A 15,754-nucleotide genomic window follows, 5' to 3' on the forward strand; every position below is an offset into this window, starting at 1 on the left:
AGATCTGAGACCGGTTCCACCAGTTCAAGCAGGAAAATCTGAGATGAGAACCATACACCAGAAACACAGTACTCATTACAGACACTGAGAAGTGGGTTTCTGAGGCACAGAGACCTGGAGGAAGAAATAAACACTGAGAAAATCTCTTCAAGGTCTCCCTTAACACTGCATTTAAAATCCTAAACTAGGGAAGTCTGTCTTGATATTAATTAACAAAGCAGAAAAAAAAGAAGCAAACATTGGGAGAGCAATAGAACCCAGTTCTAGAGATGAGCATGAATTAAAAAACAAAAACAAATCACTCAGTTCATTAAAAAAAATCACAAATTCATTAATTCCTATTTGTGCAAATCACTGTCACAAACAAATCATGAATCAATAATTTTAGAGATGTTTGATTCATCTGGTTATAAAATGCCCCCCTAGGCACCTAAACACACCAAAATCAAAGAGAAGCTTCCTTTAACTCTTGCCTACAATCTCTCCAAGTTTGTTGGAGTTTGGGTTTTGGACATCCAGGTTATGAACCCACAAAGAGGGGCACCCAGGAAAGTTCCCCCCAGGCACCTAGAGACCCCAAAATCACAGAAAAGCTTCCCATGACATTTCTCTGCAATCCATCCAAGTTTGGTGAAGACGAGGCTTCCCCAAGCCAGCTGCTAAAGAGCATTTTCCTGGGGGACCGAATTTGTGGGTGTATAACTTGGATATCTGAAATCCAATCTTCACCAAACGTGGAGGGATGGTAGTGGAGAGTCAGTGGAACCTTCTTTGAGATTTCAGTGTCTTTAGGTGCCTTGGGGGGGGGGGACTTTCCTGTGTGGCCACTTCTTTGTTGGTGTATAACTCAGACTACCAAAATTCAAACTTCACTAAACCTGCAGGGCTTGTAGAAGAGAGTCAAGGGAAGCTTCCCTGTGAATTTAGCAGCTCTAGGTGCTTGAGGGCCATTTTATAGGGTTTTAAAGTAAAAAAAATAATGAATTCACAAATCAATTCATTGATTCATCAGGAAAAAAAATGTAAATTCATAATTCATGATTCATCAACCTTAATGAATCGTGAATATAAATGAATCACAATTTTTCTGATTCATACCCATCTCTTTTCAGTTCTCATCTAATGTAAGGAAACCTCTGACCAAACTCTGTAGGGGAAGATTTTCCATTTCTGAACTGCGTAACAAAATATTCTGTGAATTAATGTACTGTAATTGTTCAGGATTGAGCAAACGAATTAGTTGGTCCACAAAGAAACAATGAGGTCACATATCACAAAATTGCTCTTTGTTCTAATGGCATTGAGATTATTTCATATTGCTGCTGAGGTGTTTAAAAAAGCAGTGGTGTTAAAAAAACACCACACTGAGATGTTTTTAAAAGGCCTCCCTTTTTCAACACACCACCTTCCCATAGCAGTCAAGCAGAATTATTGAATAAATTGCTGAGAGATCACAGGTTGCCAGAAACTATGAAGCATTAATCCTTGCTTCAGTAGTGCTCACAAGGGTTCTCAGAGGCCATTCATGAGTCTCTGCTTGACTTCTTTTTTAGACTTGGAGGCAACATCACTGAGCCAGCACCATTCAAAGCCACTCAGGTGGAAACCAAATCATACTAAGAACAATCTCTTGCATGTTTAAGATATTCATCCTGAATTACTGGCCAGATTTTTAATTTAAAAAACACAACACAACACAACATCAGATAATAAATGTAGTCCAGAAACATAAGGTTTATTACTAGGCAGAGATGGAACAAAGGTTGATGTTGCTGGAACTAGAATAATTCTCTTTACTGTTAAACTACTTTCAGACTCACAGAAAATTCTTGGGGTGGAGGGAGGAAAATGAAGAGTCCAGATTTCATATCCCCACCTTCAATATTTATACTTCAGGACGTCTCTATAGTCACAGAATCAGAACTCTAATTTTGACCAGAATGTTAATAGTGGCAGAGTCAAAATAATTCTATAGTTTTAGAGATACAGTAATTATCACAAGCAACTTTAATGTTATAGGTGAAAACATTATTATTTACATTTATATTTATATTTATACTGTTTTCACCAATAATGCTTGGGTAGAACTAGCACAGCTACCCCTTCTACAACTGCAACTTTAATTTTAGACATTCCACAGTTCTATTAAGCTCATTCATCTCCAGACATATATCGATACAATAATATGCTCCTCACAATAGGTTTCTAATATCAAAAGTTTGAGTGTGTCTCTGTAGTATTTATCCAAATATAGTCTATGTTACATCATTCCAATCCCAGTTCCAGTACTGCACATACATAATTTTGACATCAGATCTTTGTACAGCTTCCCTGAACACCTTTCTCTCTCTTTTTCTTTTTCTTTACTGGGTTTTGGAGACAGTGCAGGTGCAATTCACAACTGCATATCATGATGTACAAAGAAACATGAGGTCTTCACATCATATAAACTATGAACTAATCACCAGACTTGATCTAGATATTTGTAAGCCAGCGGCTTGCCTTTTTTTGTCCTCTCTTTCTTTAGAAATCCAATGCAAAATAGAGACAATGACTCATCATGCTTTTTCCCCCCAGAGGCGTTTATTCCTAGAAGCACCCTGGTTTAATCCAGAAAACAGTTGTGTGGCCTTCTGTGGGTGTTCTTGCATTGAGTTTTTTCTAGTTTCGTTTGTTTATTTTAAAATTCGATATATTTCTATTGGCATGGGCTTGGGAGTTGCCTGGTCAGGAGCATCCCAATTCCCTTCTGTTTTAGGGCCAAGAAGTGAGACTGGGAATTGGCCACTCTCATGTCACAGAGGCGGAGCAGTGAGAAGGAAACTTTCTTCCCTGAGCTGTGCAAGGCTGTTGCCAGGTCTTGTGCTATAAGGTGGCTTCAACGTCCATGACACTGGTGCTCCACTCCTCTGTTTGCTCCAAGTGAAACAACGGGTCCGGCAATGGGATGCCAAGAAGACAGAAGTGAAGGGAAGGACTGGGGAGAGAAACCGCTTGGCCCTTTGAAGCAACACACACACACCCCTTCACTTACAGTCCTGGAGACAGCTGAAATGGCTGGAAGTGGCTGCTCATTCTTTAAACCCAACTCATATACACAGACAAATTCTCCTCAGCCAGTGCTCACTCTGAGAATTGTCTCCCTCCCTTGAAAGCAGAAGGAACATAGTTCCTTCATACTCTGGCCAGCGCCCTGAAATAGGGCTACAGTCCATGTGCTAGTGGCCACTAGCTATTGTCCACCATTCATGGACATGATGGTGCATTTGAAAGCAGTTTAGTTAAACTTAGGGCCAATTTTCATTGTGAAGAAAATCCTGCCACATGGGACCCAACCTGGATTGTGATCCTGACCCAACTTGTACCTGTTTCCTACTGAAACTTTATCTGTTGCTTTTTCCCCCCTGAAGGTGCTGATTTCAATATCTTTAAATAAAGGCTACCTCATTATTAGTACATTGCAAATGAAATGCATGTTCTGGAAACGATACTTCAGGTGTAAACAGAAGGGCAGAATGGGGTTTTCTCCTAAATCTCATATTGTCTTTTTAATACGATTACTCCATTAAACAGGTCACCATCAATTAGTAACACATTTGGTTTTGTTTTTACCAAAAAACTTGTTTAAAGATGCAAATTTCCCTGGCAGGGCAAAAGAACCTGTTGGTTGAGGTGATTATGACAGCAATAACGTTCAACACCATTTGCTCTCTCTTGCAGTGCACAGATGGGGCTGACTACATACGAGGCTTGCTTGTTTTGCATCTGTTCATTGTCGAATCTGAAAGAGGGCTTATTGACAGAACATGGTAACGTCTGCCATTTGCAGATTTGCGCATTGTAGTGCTTTTCTTTAAGGTCACACAGGCATAGAGAGGAGGGGAGCGAAGACTGAATCTCACAATCTTGTCTATTTCCTCCCCCTGTTATATGGCATGGCAGTATCTTGAGAAAATATTTTTATTTTGTTTGCCCACCTCTTTGGGCAATTGTGTGGAAAAAAAAGTTGGGGCAGCAAACACTGACAGGTAGATCACCCCACTTTTTCAGTTTTTAGTCCTGGAAATACTTGAGAAGGGTTGGTGCACTCCCCCCTCCCCCCCTCACACACACCCTAAGAATGAAAATCTAAATACAGTTGTTAGTTCCAACTCAATTATATCCATTAAGTCCATAGGAAATGTTCAAGTTAACATCTTTGTTTCAGTGAGTCAGTCTAGACTCATACTAAAATTTAGAACAAAGGGCAACAATTACACCTGAATAGCAAAATGAGAGGCTAACCAACGTCTTACACAGACTGTCTATGTGTTACTCCTACAATGGTCCCCAAACAAAACTACACAGATTTTCCATTGTACACCTTTTCTCTTCTCACAACATCTACCCGTTCTTTCCACCAGTTCTTCTCCATAGGGATATCCATTCAGTGCGCTCTTTTATGCTGCTGCTGCTTGTACATAGTTGTTGTCAGTCTTTATGCTCACTTACCAGGCCTCAAAGAGAATCAGTAGGGGTATCATAGCACAACTTCCAGTTATTCCTGTTTTTAAAGACATGGCTGATCTGGAATTTTTTACCCTTGAGTTCTCTTGCTTGTGAGCAGGTTTCAGCAAAGAGGAGGAAGAGGAAGGGTGGGGGGAGGAGGAGAAACTCCCATGTGAATCTCTATTCCTTGTTCAGAAATCTCTATTCTGCTCAAGACCTGATAGTGAGGTGAACTCCCTTTACTGGATGGTTGGCTGTCAATTCTGAATATAACCTCCAGCCTGCAGATTCTTTTTCTATTATTCTGTAGTAAGAAAAATATTCATACTACAATTTAAAATTAGTGTGAACAATCCACTTCAAGTAAAATAAACTCTCTGCCAATGAGTGAAGTGGGAATTAGAAGCATTGGCAAAGTACTAGCTAGATTATTCATTGACTGAAAGCACTCATATCCTGCATTCTCATGGCTTGGCAAGTTATTATTTGATTGGAACTACAACTCCCAGAATCCAAGTGGGAAATTCTGAGGCCTCTAATTCTACAAAGTACTTTTGCCAAACTCTGCTGTTTGGCAGGTATGCAACCTTTCAAAGCAGTTTATAGGCTTGTAAGAGCAACAGTAAAAAAAAAATAATAACAGAAGTGGATGAGGATAAGTCTACTGATAAATCCACCAGTGAAACTACACACCCTGAAACTCCACTGAGAGAGGGTGGAGGAACACACCTTTCATTGCATTGCAAAGATAACAGAAATAACAGCAGGTGACCTTCCCTGGGGAACAAATTCGAAAGGATTACACTGGCACAGAGATAAAAGGTTTAACACCTGTGAGATCTGTTGGCTTGGATTCAGGGAAGTCTGAGAGAAAAAGGAAAATGCATCCATATTGTTTGCTGAACTCTTGTGCAAAATGTTGCAGAAGACTTGATGCAATGAAGCTTATCAGGGTTTGGATCTGTTCTCAGTCATAAACCACACTAGATCATCTGGGGCTAATCACTACCTTACCTCATAGGCTTGTCCGAAGAATAAAATTGGGAGGGGCGAGCTAGCCGATCTGTTGTGTCCTGATTTTTTTTTTAAATCATGCATGCTAATTTGAGCTCTCTGGCCTATGAAGTCAACAACTGCTTGGATTAAGATCTAATTGTGCTATGGTTCCATACAATCTCAAATGATGGTTTTGCATTCTTATTTCTCATGATACGAATGAACCCACATGTCCTGAGTCAAAGAAGAAAAATTTCTGTTTATATGACAGAAGAATACAGTATTGTCACCTACTCCCGAAGCATATATGGTGCTTTCCTCAGCACTAACTCAGTTCCATTTTTTGATCTCTTACACAGAAATGTGTGTTCCTCCTCCCCTCCTTTTCTCAACATCACCTCTAATACAACATTCAATTTGCTGCCACAGTAGAAAAACTGCTCACAGATTAAACAGATTGCGAAAATCAAGCATCACCACTTTTTCCTTTCAAAATTATTAATGATGCAGATACACAACTTACCTTCAGGCTCGCCACAGAGGGTACACTGTGATTCTGCAAAGCAAAAAGAGGGAAAGTCATCAGTAGAATCCTCTGCTAACAGAGATCACTGCTTTTCAGCTTAGAATGTCTGCCCAAGATTCTCCTGGCTGACTGTCGCCTTGTCTAATATATTATATCTCAGACAACCAGTATCAGTGGACAAGCCTTCTTCCTCTTTCTCTGAGAAGAGAAACAACATGTACTAATTCAAAGTAAGAGGATGGCCAAGAAGGACAGGGGAATGGCAAGTGTGTATGTGTGATGATATACAGTTTTATATGCATGGAGAAAGATGTTGAGATCATGATAACACATCCATCTCTTCTGTGCCCCTGATGTTCATGGAGTGATCAGAATTTCTGCACACGAAGGCTCAAACAATGAGATAAATATATCCCATTACACTAGCATACACACCATACGGTTTGTGTCTGTACACACAGACCATGAGGTGCTTGGTCAAGTGCACAGGTGATTCTGTTTCTGCCGCTGTGGTCCCTTCTTCTCTAAGTCTAGAAAAAGAACTGTACAAGGACAGCTATACGTGGAGAAGGGGACTGAGAGAGAGAATGTGAATAATGATCTGAGCTGAGTTGGGGTGAGCAGCCTTTCTATGTAAAAGCTTTTAATCGTGGTGCAGAAGTGGGAATTTCAAAAGCTACACTATCCTCGATCTTAGCCAAAAGGCTGAGAAGTGAAAAGATACATTTTTTAAAAAATTTTTTGTAATGCTGCAGAAATTCCAAATTTTGCAGCCCAAACCCCTTCATCTTTAAAATTCTTAAAAATATGTGCGTCTAGAAGTGAACTCTACTAAAAAAATACAAGATTTCTGGCAGTGGGGTGGGTAGAGGGTAGACATATTAATACATTATAACAAATATAGCTAGATTAACACATTTGATGGGTCATAGTTCATAACCTTAAACCCAAACACATTTATTTGGGTATTATTCCTGGCACTGATGAATTTCTGTACAGCCAGACCTGGTGCTTCCCACTGTGACAATTTCCAGAGATTTTCAAAGAGATACTGTAGGTGTGTTATTTCCAGAGAGTTACCTACATTAGAGCACTGCACCAAAGCCATCAAATCATCTTGCGGCACGGGGATACTGCCGCTATTTAATTTAAGGTTAAAAACTGTATTCTCTCTTTCTGCCCCAAATCTGCCCTTTTCATAGGAAATGCCAAACTACTTCCACTGCTACTATTACTCTATTGTCCATAAAACAGACATTGTACTGTATAGAATGTCAGTGAATGACTTAAATCCCAGCTGATAGAGAGAAAGCTCTCTCTCTCTCTCTGTTAGACAAGCAGAACACAGGAGAAGGGAGACCATCAGGGGTTTAAACAGAGTACTACGAAGGGAATGAGGAATGTGATGAGGCAAGATTACAAGAGGCGTGCTAAAGCCAGGGTGGTTCAGCAAAGCTCCTACGGAAAAAAAATGATTTTAAAGGAAGCATTCAAGATGGGAAGCAGCCTGGGTCCAGAAGTGTCACAGATTCTACTGTGGGCATAAACTGTGTCTCTGCAGATGGCATAGGAAGGCACAGTATTATTTTGTTCACTCTGGGACCTGGATTATACATTTCAATATAAGAGGTGGTAGAAAAAAATCTGAAAATGGTTCCCCTGTCTACCATTTTCCATCTTTCAAATATATAATTTTTAGCAAGTGTTACTTGTTTTCTATCCATAAGTCTGTTTTTATTTCTCTCTGCTAAGTGTTTTTTTTTTTTTAAAAATGGGAAATTCATTTCGCTTTTGCCTGGAGTCAACCCATATATTTTTTTTCCCCTTAAGGAAATAAGATTCTGATGAAGTACTTGTTTCATTCAGATAACACTTCACTTTATGACTAGACAATCAGTTGTTCCTAACTGGATGTTCTCTTCTATGCCTTCACCTTTCTCAATAATAATGTTCACAATCTTTTACTTTCACTATTGGAATTATCAGCATCATCTGGGGGTATGTATACAATATCTGCTATGCTTTTGGACTCCACTCTTAAGTTTATTGCTACTAAACACATATACAGGATACTCCTATAATCCTACAGAAATCAAATGAAGGCATTTTATAAGCAGGTGCTTCTACAATAGGGGTAGGCAGAAGAAAAATTGGGATTTACTGGGGGAAATTGTGTCAGAAAGGATGCCTTGATTCCCTATTCCACAACATCTGAAATTCATATGCACAACAATTGTGTGGGTGTGAGTGCATGTGCACATGTGTGCATACTCTCTCTTTCTTTCACACAGAAACAAATCGCTATGAAAAAGTATGTATGATGGCCAAAGAGGAGTAGATTTTGGAGTGAAGGAGTTTGTGAGCTTGGTTCTACTATGACCACAAATTCCTGGGTTGAAGCTCAGAAACAGCTTGCTTCTTAATTTGTAATGTATCTCTGCCTGTTCCTTTGTCTGATGGCACTGCAGGTTGTAGCGGGGAGGGAATCCAGTAGATCCTGCCTCTCTGAAAATTACCCTCCTCTTCCCTATTATTGTTTACATCTCTTGGGTGCCTTTTTCTGTGGGGAGGAACCCCAATCAGAATGCTTGTAATTACAATATACGTACAAACATTAACAACAGAAACAATAAAAGCAACATGGCACCCAACATTTTCAACTCTGCTGTTCCACAGCCTGTCTGCAACTAGCAAAAACTCATGTAGCTAAAGTTGTTAGTGTGCATATAACACTTCACTTTATGATTAGAAATCATTGACTAATTGGTGATTGACCAATGAAGCTCTTAAAATTGTTAGTGACTGGTGAGAAGCAAGAATAAAAGATAAGAGAAACATTGTTCAGAACCCTAAATGCAACTTTTCGGCAACAGGCACATAGGGGCAAAGGGCACTATTAGAACTTTTTTTGCAAAGAAATTTTTAAAAAGAACAACTTAAAAAATTATTATCTGTTATTGCAGAAAAGCCAATATCATCCAAACTATGGTATTCCATATGATAAGCTGTGAAAGTTGGTTAACAAAGAAAATTGACAGGAAGAAAATAATTTGATTTTGTGATGTTTGAGGAGACTGTGACAGATTCCATGGACTACCAGAAAGACAAAGATTCACTCATTACAAGCAAAAATAATGAAATCAAATCCACCCTATTTTAGAATTACTGTGGTTGGTTGGTTGGTTGGTTGGTTGGTTGGTTGGTTGGTTGGTTGGTTGGTTGGTTGGTTGGTTGGTTGGTTAGTTAGTTAGTTAGTTAGTTAGTTAGTTAGTTAGTTAGTTAGTTAGTTCAGTACAACAGTGGAACCAATTACCTCGAGAGGTGGTAAGGGCTCCAACACTGGAGGCATTCAAAAGAAACTTAGACAACCACCTGGCAGATATCCTTTGATCTGTATTCCTGCATCAAGCTGGGGTTGGACTCAATGGCCTTTTAGGCCCCTTCCAACTTCACTATTCTATAATTCTATGATTAGTTGCTTAGTTAGTTACTGCATTTATACACCACCCATCTAGGGGCAAGCCACTATTCTGGGTGGTTTTTACAGTACATGGTTATGGAAAGCAGGCTTGAGGTTCAAATTGAAGATAAGATTCATATGAAAAGACAACAATGCTATGGAAAATTGAAGGCAGTAGGCAAAAAATGTTTAAGAATAAAGATGTGTGCTAGAGTTACTTCGCTAAAAGGAACAGGCATAGCTGTAATAAGGAAGCGGAGAAGCAAAGGTGTGTAAAGGCTCCGACTTAATCATAGCACTGGGGAATAGAGGTATAAATCTCGTGAGCAACAGAAGATATCTTGGGGAAAACGTTTGTGTGTTGGGAATTCAAGCTACAGCATTGTTTCCTTTGAGTCAGCGCTGTCTCAGCATGATTTCGGCAGCCTGCCTGCTGTTGGGAAGGGCCATTTCTCAGCTGAGAAGTAAAACAAAGGCACTGATCATTCACAGTAATTAAAAGATGTTGCAAGATTTCTTTTTCTAAGCAGCAGTGCTTAAATAAACCCTCAGCGTGACAACTGTTTTGGCAAAATGGGATTCCCAAAAGGCACGTTAAACTTCCAGCATGCTTCTGGAAGCACCAACCCTCAGCGCCAGAGAGTAATACACCTTTTGTTTTGCCTGTGAACCCATTATCTCCTTACCTTTAGGCAAGCACATGAGAAGGGTTCCTGTCTATCAAAGCCCTTCTCCCAAACTCCACCAAGCCCCATCTCAGGGCATCAGTCTCCCTTCCCTCCACTCTTTCAAGACGGGCCAGAGCTTGGGAAAATTACCATTGTGGACTAAACTCCCAGAATGCCCATGACTCTAGAGCAGTGGTCCCCAACCTTGTGAACCCCAGATGTTCTTAGACTACAGCTCCCAAAAAAACCTGGCTCGCACCATCCAAGAACATCTGGGGGTGCAAGGATGGGAACCGCTGCTCTAAAGGATCAAACATTAGCTGTGGAAAACAAAAGAGATGCACTAACTGTTCCCTTCCACTTTGCTTCCGCTTATGTGTTCAAGTTAAATTCCTTGCATTTAGAGGTTAAGGCTGGTTACTCTTTTAGCTCAGGTTTCCCCTGTTCAGTCCTTTCTGTGATAATGATACTGCTCTGTGAACTGGGCTTCTTTCCCAGGTGTTCTGATAGGAGCGTTCCTACTGGCTTCTCTTGAAAAGAGGCCTTCCACAGCTCCCTGTTGAAAGGGGGTACCTGCTGTTTTTCTTTCCTTCTCTCTGACAGTTTCCATCTCCTGGAAGACTGTCAGAAAACCTCTCTGGTAAACACCATTGTTAGTCTATTTATTTCATTTGGCCTATTTCTCCTTGGCCTTCATCTTAGCAGCTAAGCACCAAGGGACTATAAGCCCTATAAAACAGCGCTGGTGCCACCGGAAAGTCCCGGCAATTAGCAAGTGCATCCCGAGCTTTGTTTTGCTGGAATTATTATTTGCTGCATCCACTGATAAACTCTATATCACACAAATGTCTTAGTTCCTCCTCAAGCAATCTCCAGTATTGTTAACGCTCAGGCTGAGCCAAGCCTCCAAATGAATACAAGGCTGGGGAATTCTTGGAGAGCGTAGTTCAGAAAAAGTAAAATTCCCAATGTTTCCTAGGGATTCTGGCTCTCTTTAGGGTCATAAACAAATTAGCCTTCTCTCAAGCAATGACCAATCAGTTGCTGAAGACAAGGCTCATGAAATCTGAAGTCTTAATTTACTGACTTTGCCTTTCTAGCAGGCCTAACTAACCCTGATCTCAGGATTGGTTCAGACATGACTTAAGACCTTGGGTGTGGGAAGCAGATCTGGGGTTCAGATTGGTCTCTCTTTCTCATTCACCCCACTACTACCAGTCCATTGTAAACAGAAAGTAATTAGTTAATTTGAACATGGGATTTCCTGAACTTTCCACAGTGAAATCTGACACCAATTAACACATTCATTAGCATTGCCTCCAACATACATGGATAAACATGGGCTACATAAAACCACACAGCTACCAATAATGGTAGCATTCCATATTACCAATGATGTTACTGTTGATTGGCAAATTTACCCAACCTTTAAGTGGAGTTTGCTTATTTCATTAAGCCATTGCATTTAACCTCTTAATTAAGTTGCTTTCCAGCCCTGTCTTGGAAGATAAATTGCACAAGGTAACATATGACAGATGAAATGAACAGTTACAGTGAGAACGTAGATACGTTTTGACCTAGATAGGAGGCTATGTCAATAACCGCTGCAGTTACAGTTTTAATTAATGCTGCTCATACAGAAAATGTACTTCGTCTTCAGCCCACTATCTGCTCCGTGCCAAATAGGCTCTTTTCTCTACACACTTCTAGTGCTGGTGATTATATTTCCTGAAATGAAGTCTTGCATGAGTTGACAGCCACCATTATAAACAGTGATGTCCAAAGTCACACTTCTGTTTGTTAATTTCTTAATTGATACTAAAAATTCTCCACCTCCTCTTCTCAGTCATTTGGAAAATCCCTTTCATTTGGCTAACAGTCAGTCTTTAAGACAGACTGCAATGTTATCAGTATCAAATTTATATGAGAGCTGAGAGAATTCCAGCTTTTGCCTCATATTATGATTGGCTTCTAAGTGGAACACCACTAACAGTGCTGAATGCTAAAGTTTGCAGGATGTGGCAATTCCACCTAGCACTGAAACATACCTGCTGAGGGAGGGAAACACAATGGGATGCCCCATATTTGTCCTTAGCTTAATCTAGCAGTGATATTAAGACCTCACAGCTAAAATCCTCTTCATGAAAACCATGCATGTAAGGACACCGATTCAAGTTGTTTTCCCCTTTCTCTCCGCTCGCTACAGGTCACAAGGCCGGGCATGCCACTGTTTGCTCTACCAATGGACATGGAATACTATGAAGAAGGTACAGCTTGCTAACCACATTGAATCGTTTGCTCAGTTGCTCTTGTGCATTTGTGTAGGGTAGGAGGATTCTATCTTATGTCTTAATCTGGTTCTGAGTATTCATGATTGTCTGTTTCCAGTCCATCTAAGAGGAGTAATTTACAAGATTGAAAACAAAGCACAACTGCATCATATATCTTTTCCCATCATGTGAAACAGAGAAATCAGGAGTGTTGTCATTCTGTTCAGTTATTTCTTTGCAGGGATTGGAAAAGCAGTGGATGTGAAGATGTGGAAAGACCCCTGACATGAAAACTCAGTGGATGCAAAATTTAAAAGGAGAATGATTTATCTATATAAATGGCCATCATAATTTTATTATTCATTTAGATATTAAAGAAACATTTATACTCTGCAGGTCATCGACAAATGGTGAGACAGCTGACAACAAATATAAAATGGCAGGTTAATAATGTGAAACAACGTTTCCGTTGAGCAATTCATAATGTGTGTGGCACGCTTTGTTCATTTCTGTGTTTCTGATCATATAACCATGTTACACACTAAGTACAGTATATTTAAAGAATTCCCATATCAACATTTTCGTGTTGATTATTTCCTTTGTCTGGATTGTTATTTTTGTTCTCTCGTCTGAGAATGATGCCACAATTTAATACATAAGCTGGTTATTTCCCAGAGTTACGCTCTCTTGTTCTCTGCCTGCAATAACATCATTTACTTGCTCCCGTTTCCCAGAACAATGAAATGTGCAGTATACAAGTATGGGCAGTGTCGCAACTGATCTGCATGGAGGCAGGGGCACGGGCTCCCATCCCTCAGAGACTGGAAACTTTACTTTCTTGCACTGCAACTCTCTGAACTCCTAATTTGGCGAGTTGTTCTCAAACCCTTCCCTCCACAAAGTTTTTAAGCTCTATTTAGAGTTCCAACTTCTCTCTGCTTTTGCTTTTTAATTTATCATTGCTGACAGATACATTGCAAGGGACTTTAGCTTGCTTGTATTATTTACTTTCTGCCTATGCACAAGACACATTAAGCTCTCAACTGTATCGGCATATGCTTCAGGTCTATACAAGCTGGACCGCTGTAAGTTACATCCTCTAGGACTTCTCCACACAATAAACTTCAGCTAATGTAACTTTTAGTGGCTAGAAGGCCGGCTATGATTTGATTCACGAAGGGCAGTATTCTGGTTTTATACCGTGATTTCCTCTTGACTTCTGGATACCTTGCTGTACTATAAAGCCCTATACTCAGCCGAAGGCTAACCATCTTCCACACGAGGAAGGTGCTTCCCTCTTCATGTGCTATATTTGTCTTTATAAAAATCAAGAACAGGCCACATGGTGGAAACAATATTTTTAATCAACCATTAAGAATATTTTAAAAACAACAACAGAAAATAAAAAAGGAAATGAGAGTGTGGTGGACAGTGTATGGCAACCTAAAGAAGGGCTGGAGGAAATTAATGAGGAAAATCTAGTGGAGTTGAGGAGAGTTTTAAGGGAAGATAAGGGGAGAAAAATCAGCAGAATTAATTAAAAATAGCCTGGAAGATCTATTGGAGACAGACCATGTGCATAAAGATCTATTGGAGGTAAACCAGATACATAAAATGGTATCAGACGACACAAAAGATGGCAGAGTGTTTAGAAAGACAGAAACAAAAACTGAAAAAAGATTAAGGGAAGGAATTACTTAGAAAGATGAAAAAGGGAAAAACAGGAAGGTGGCCCTCAATGTTGGAAAGCATATCTTATATATTAAAAAAGAGAATTAAACTGAAATAAGGGAGCACTAATCAGGGTAAAGGCATAATATGGTGGGTTTTTTTAAGGTAAATTGAAGCTAGATATAAGGTTGGGGTAAACAAATAGTACATAACGAACATGCATTAAATATGATATTGTTATAGACAGGATAGAAAATGTGGGGATAGAAATGGCTAAACAACTATAGAAAGAAAATCTGTATAAAATGCTCTAGAGAATATTTATTATGTGTTAAGAACTTAGTTATCATTGATATAAATTACAACGTTTGTTGGTTAAATCACCTCAAATTATATAGATTTGGAACTGGAATTACTTTTATTAAGTATGTTATTAGAGGATTTTGAGAACATTGTATACTATGAGAGTAATATTATGATAATAGCCAGTATTGTATACTAAAATACATACATGAATGGTTAGAATGATTGAAAGATGTATGGAATTTGGGGGGACAATTGAGAAGACATCAAGATGCAACCCCCCCAAATTGTAAGCAACCCATGTAACACGATGTTTGACAAGCATGAACCAAATGTAGATAGTATTTTAAAAACAACAACAAACAAACAGCGAACGGAGGTCCTGAGGGTGGGTGGCCCCTCCATCTGCGGTTTAGGAAACTCACTCTCTTTTGGGGGGGGTGACTCTCACCGTGAAGAGTGAGGTTCACAGCTTGGGAGTACATCCAGACCCGACGCTGACCATGGAGACCCAGGTGGTGTCAGTGGTCCGCTCCGCCTATTTCCATCTGTGGCGGATTGCCCAGCTGCGTCCCTATCTTGATGTTGGGGCGCTCACCACTCTGGTCCATGCGCTCGTAATCTCGAGATTAGACCACTGCAATGCACTCTACATGGGGCTACTTTTGGGGCTGCTGCGGAAACTTCAAATGGTGCAACATGCGGCACCCAGACTTCTCACTGGGACGAGAAAATACCAGCACATCTCTCCCATCCTGGCCACCTTGCATTGGCTTTCCATTCGTTTCTGCATCCACTTCAAAGTGTTAATGATGACTTATAAATCCCTAAACGGTTTAGGACCTCGATACATGGTGGAGTGCCTTTTCCCACCTAGATCTACCCGAGTCACTCATTTTAGCCAGGAAAGACGTCTGAGAGGCCCAGAAAGAAAGAACAAGAAACCGGGCCTTCTCGGCATTGGCCCCTCGACTGTGGAACACCTTGCCGCTGGAAATCACCCTGGCACCCTCGCTGGGTGTTTTTAAGAGTCATTTAAAGACCTGGCTCTTTAGGCAGGCCTTCCCTCCAGTCAACACTTGATTTTCTTTTTTCTTTAGTTTTTTTTCTCCATCTTGATCTTCTAATTTGTTCATATAATTATGTTATTGATTTACATATACAGTGGTGCCTCGCATAGCGAGGTTAATCTGTTCCGGATTAACCATCGCTATGAGAAACATCGCTCAACAGAACAAAAAAACCCATTAAAACGCATTAAACTTGGTTTAATGCGTTCCAATGGGCCCTAAACTTACCGTTGAGCGAAGCTTCTCCATAGAGGTGGCCATTTTCGGGCCCTCGCAAAGCGAGGGTGCGGCAGGAAAAGTTG

General features: G+C 40.1%; 1 protein-coding gene and 1 long non-coding RNA gene across 10 annotated transcripts in view; one reads left to right on the forward strand and one right to left on the reverse strand.

Moving 5' to 3' along the window:
• The window catches only part of LOC140707427 (uncharacterized), a 35,972-nt gene extending 21,146 nt beyond the window's left edge, over positions 1-14,826 (forward strand). For both annotated transcript variants that reach the window (XR_012087486.2, XR_012087490.2), the window contains exons 2-3: positions 12,345-12,405; positions 12,650-14,826. This is a non-coding gene — a long non-coding RNA (uncharacterized LOC140707427). The remainder of the gene's footprint in view (positions 1-12,344; positions 12,406-12,649) is intronic.
• DLGAP2 (DLG associated protein 2) overlaps positions 1-15,754 on the reverse strand; it is a 522,791-nt gene that overhangs the window by 294,029 nt on the left and 213,008 nt on the right. For all 8 annotated transcript variants that reach the window (XR_013542815.1, XM_078388888.1, XM_078388867.1 and 5 more), the window contains one exon: positions 6,008-6,040. Coding sequence is in view for 5 of the 8 variants with exons in the window: in XM_078388888.1 (XP_078245014.1) it covers positions 6,008-6,040 (33 nt within the window). In the remaining 3 variants the exon portion in view is untranslated. The remainder of the gene's footprint in view (positions 1-6,007; positions 6,041-15,754) is intronic.

This window comes from Pogona vitticeps, chromosome 1 (genome assembly GCF_051106095.1).
Source record: "Pogona vitticeps strain Pit_001003342236 chromosome 1, PviZW2.1, whole genome shotgun sequence".
NCBI classification, from domain to species: domain Eukaryota; kingdom Metazoa; phylum Chordata; class Lepidosauria; order Squamata; family Agamidae; genus Pogona; species Pogona vitticeps.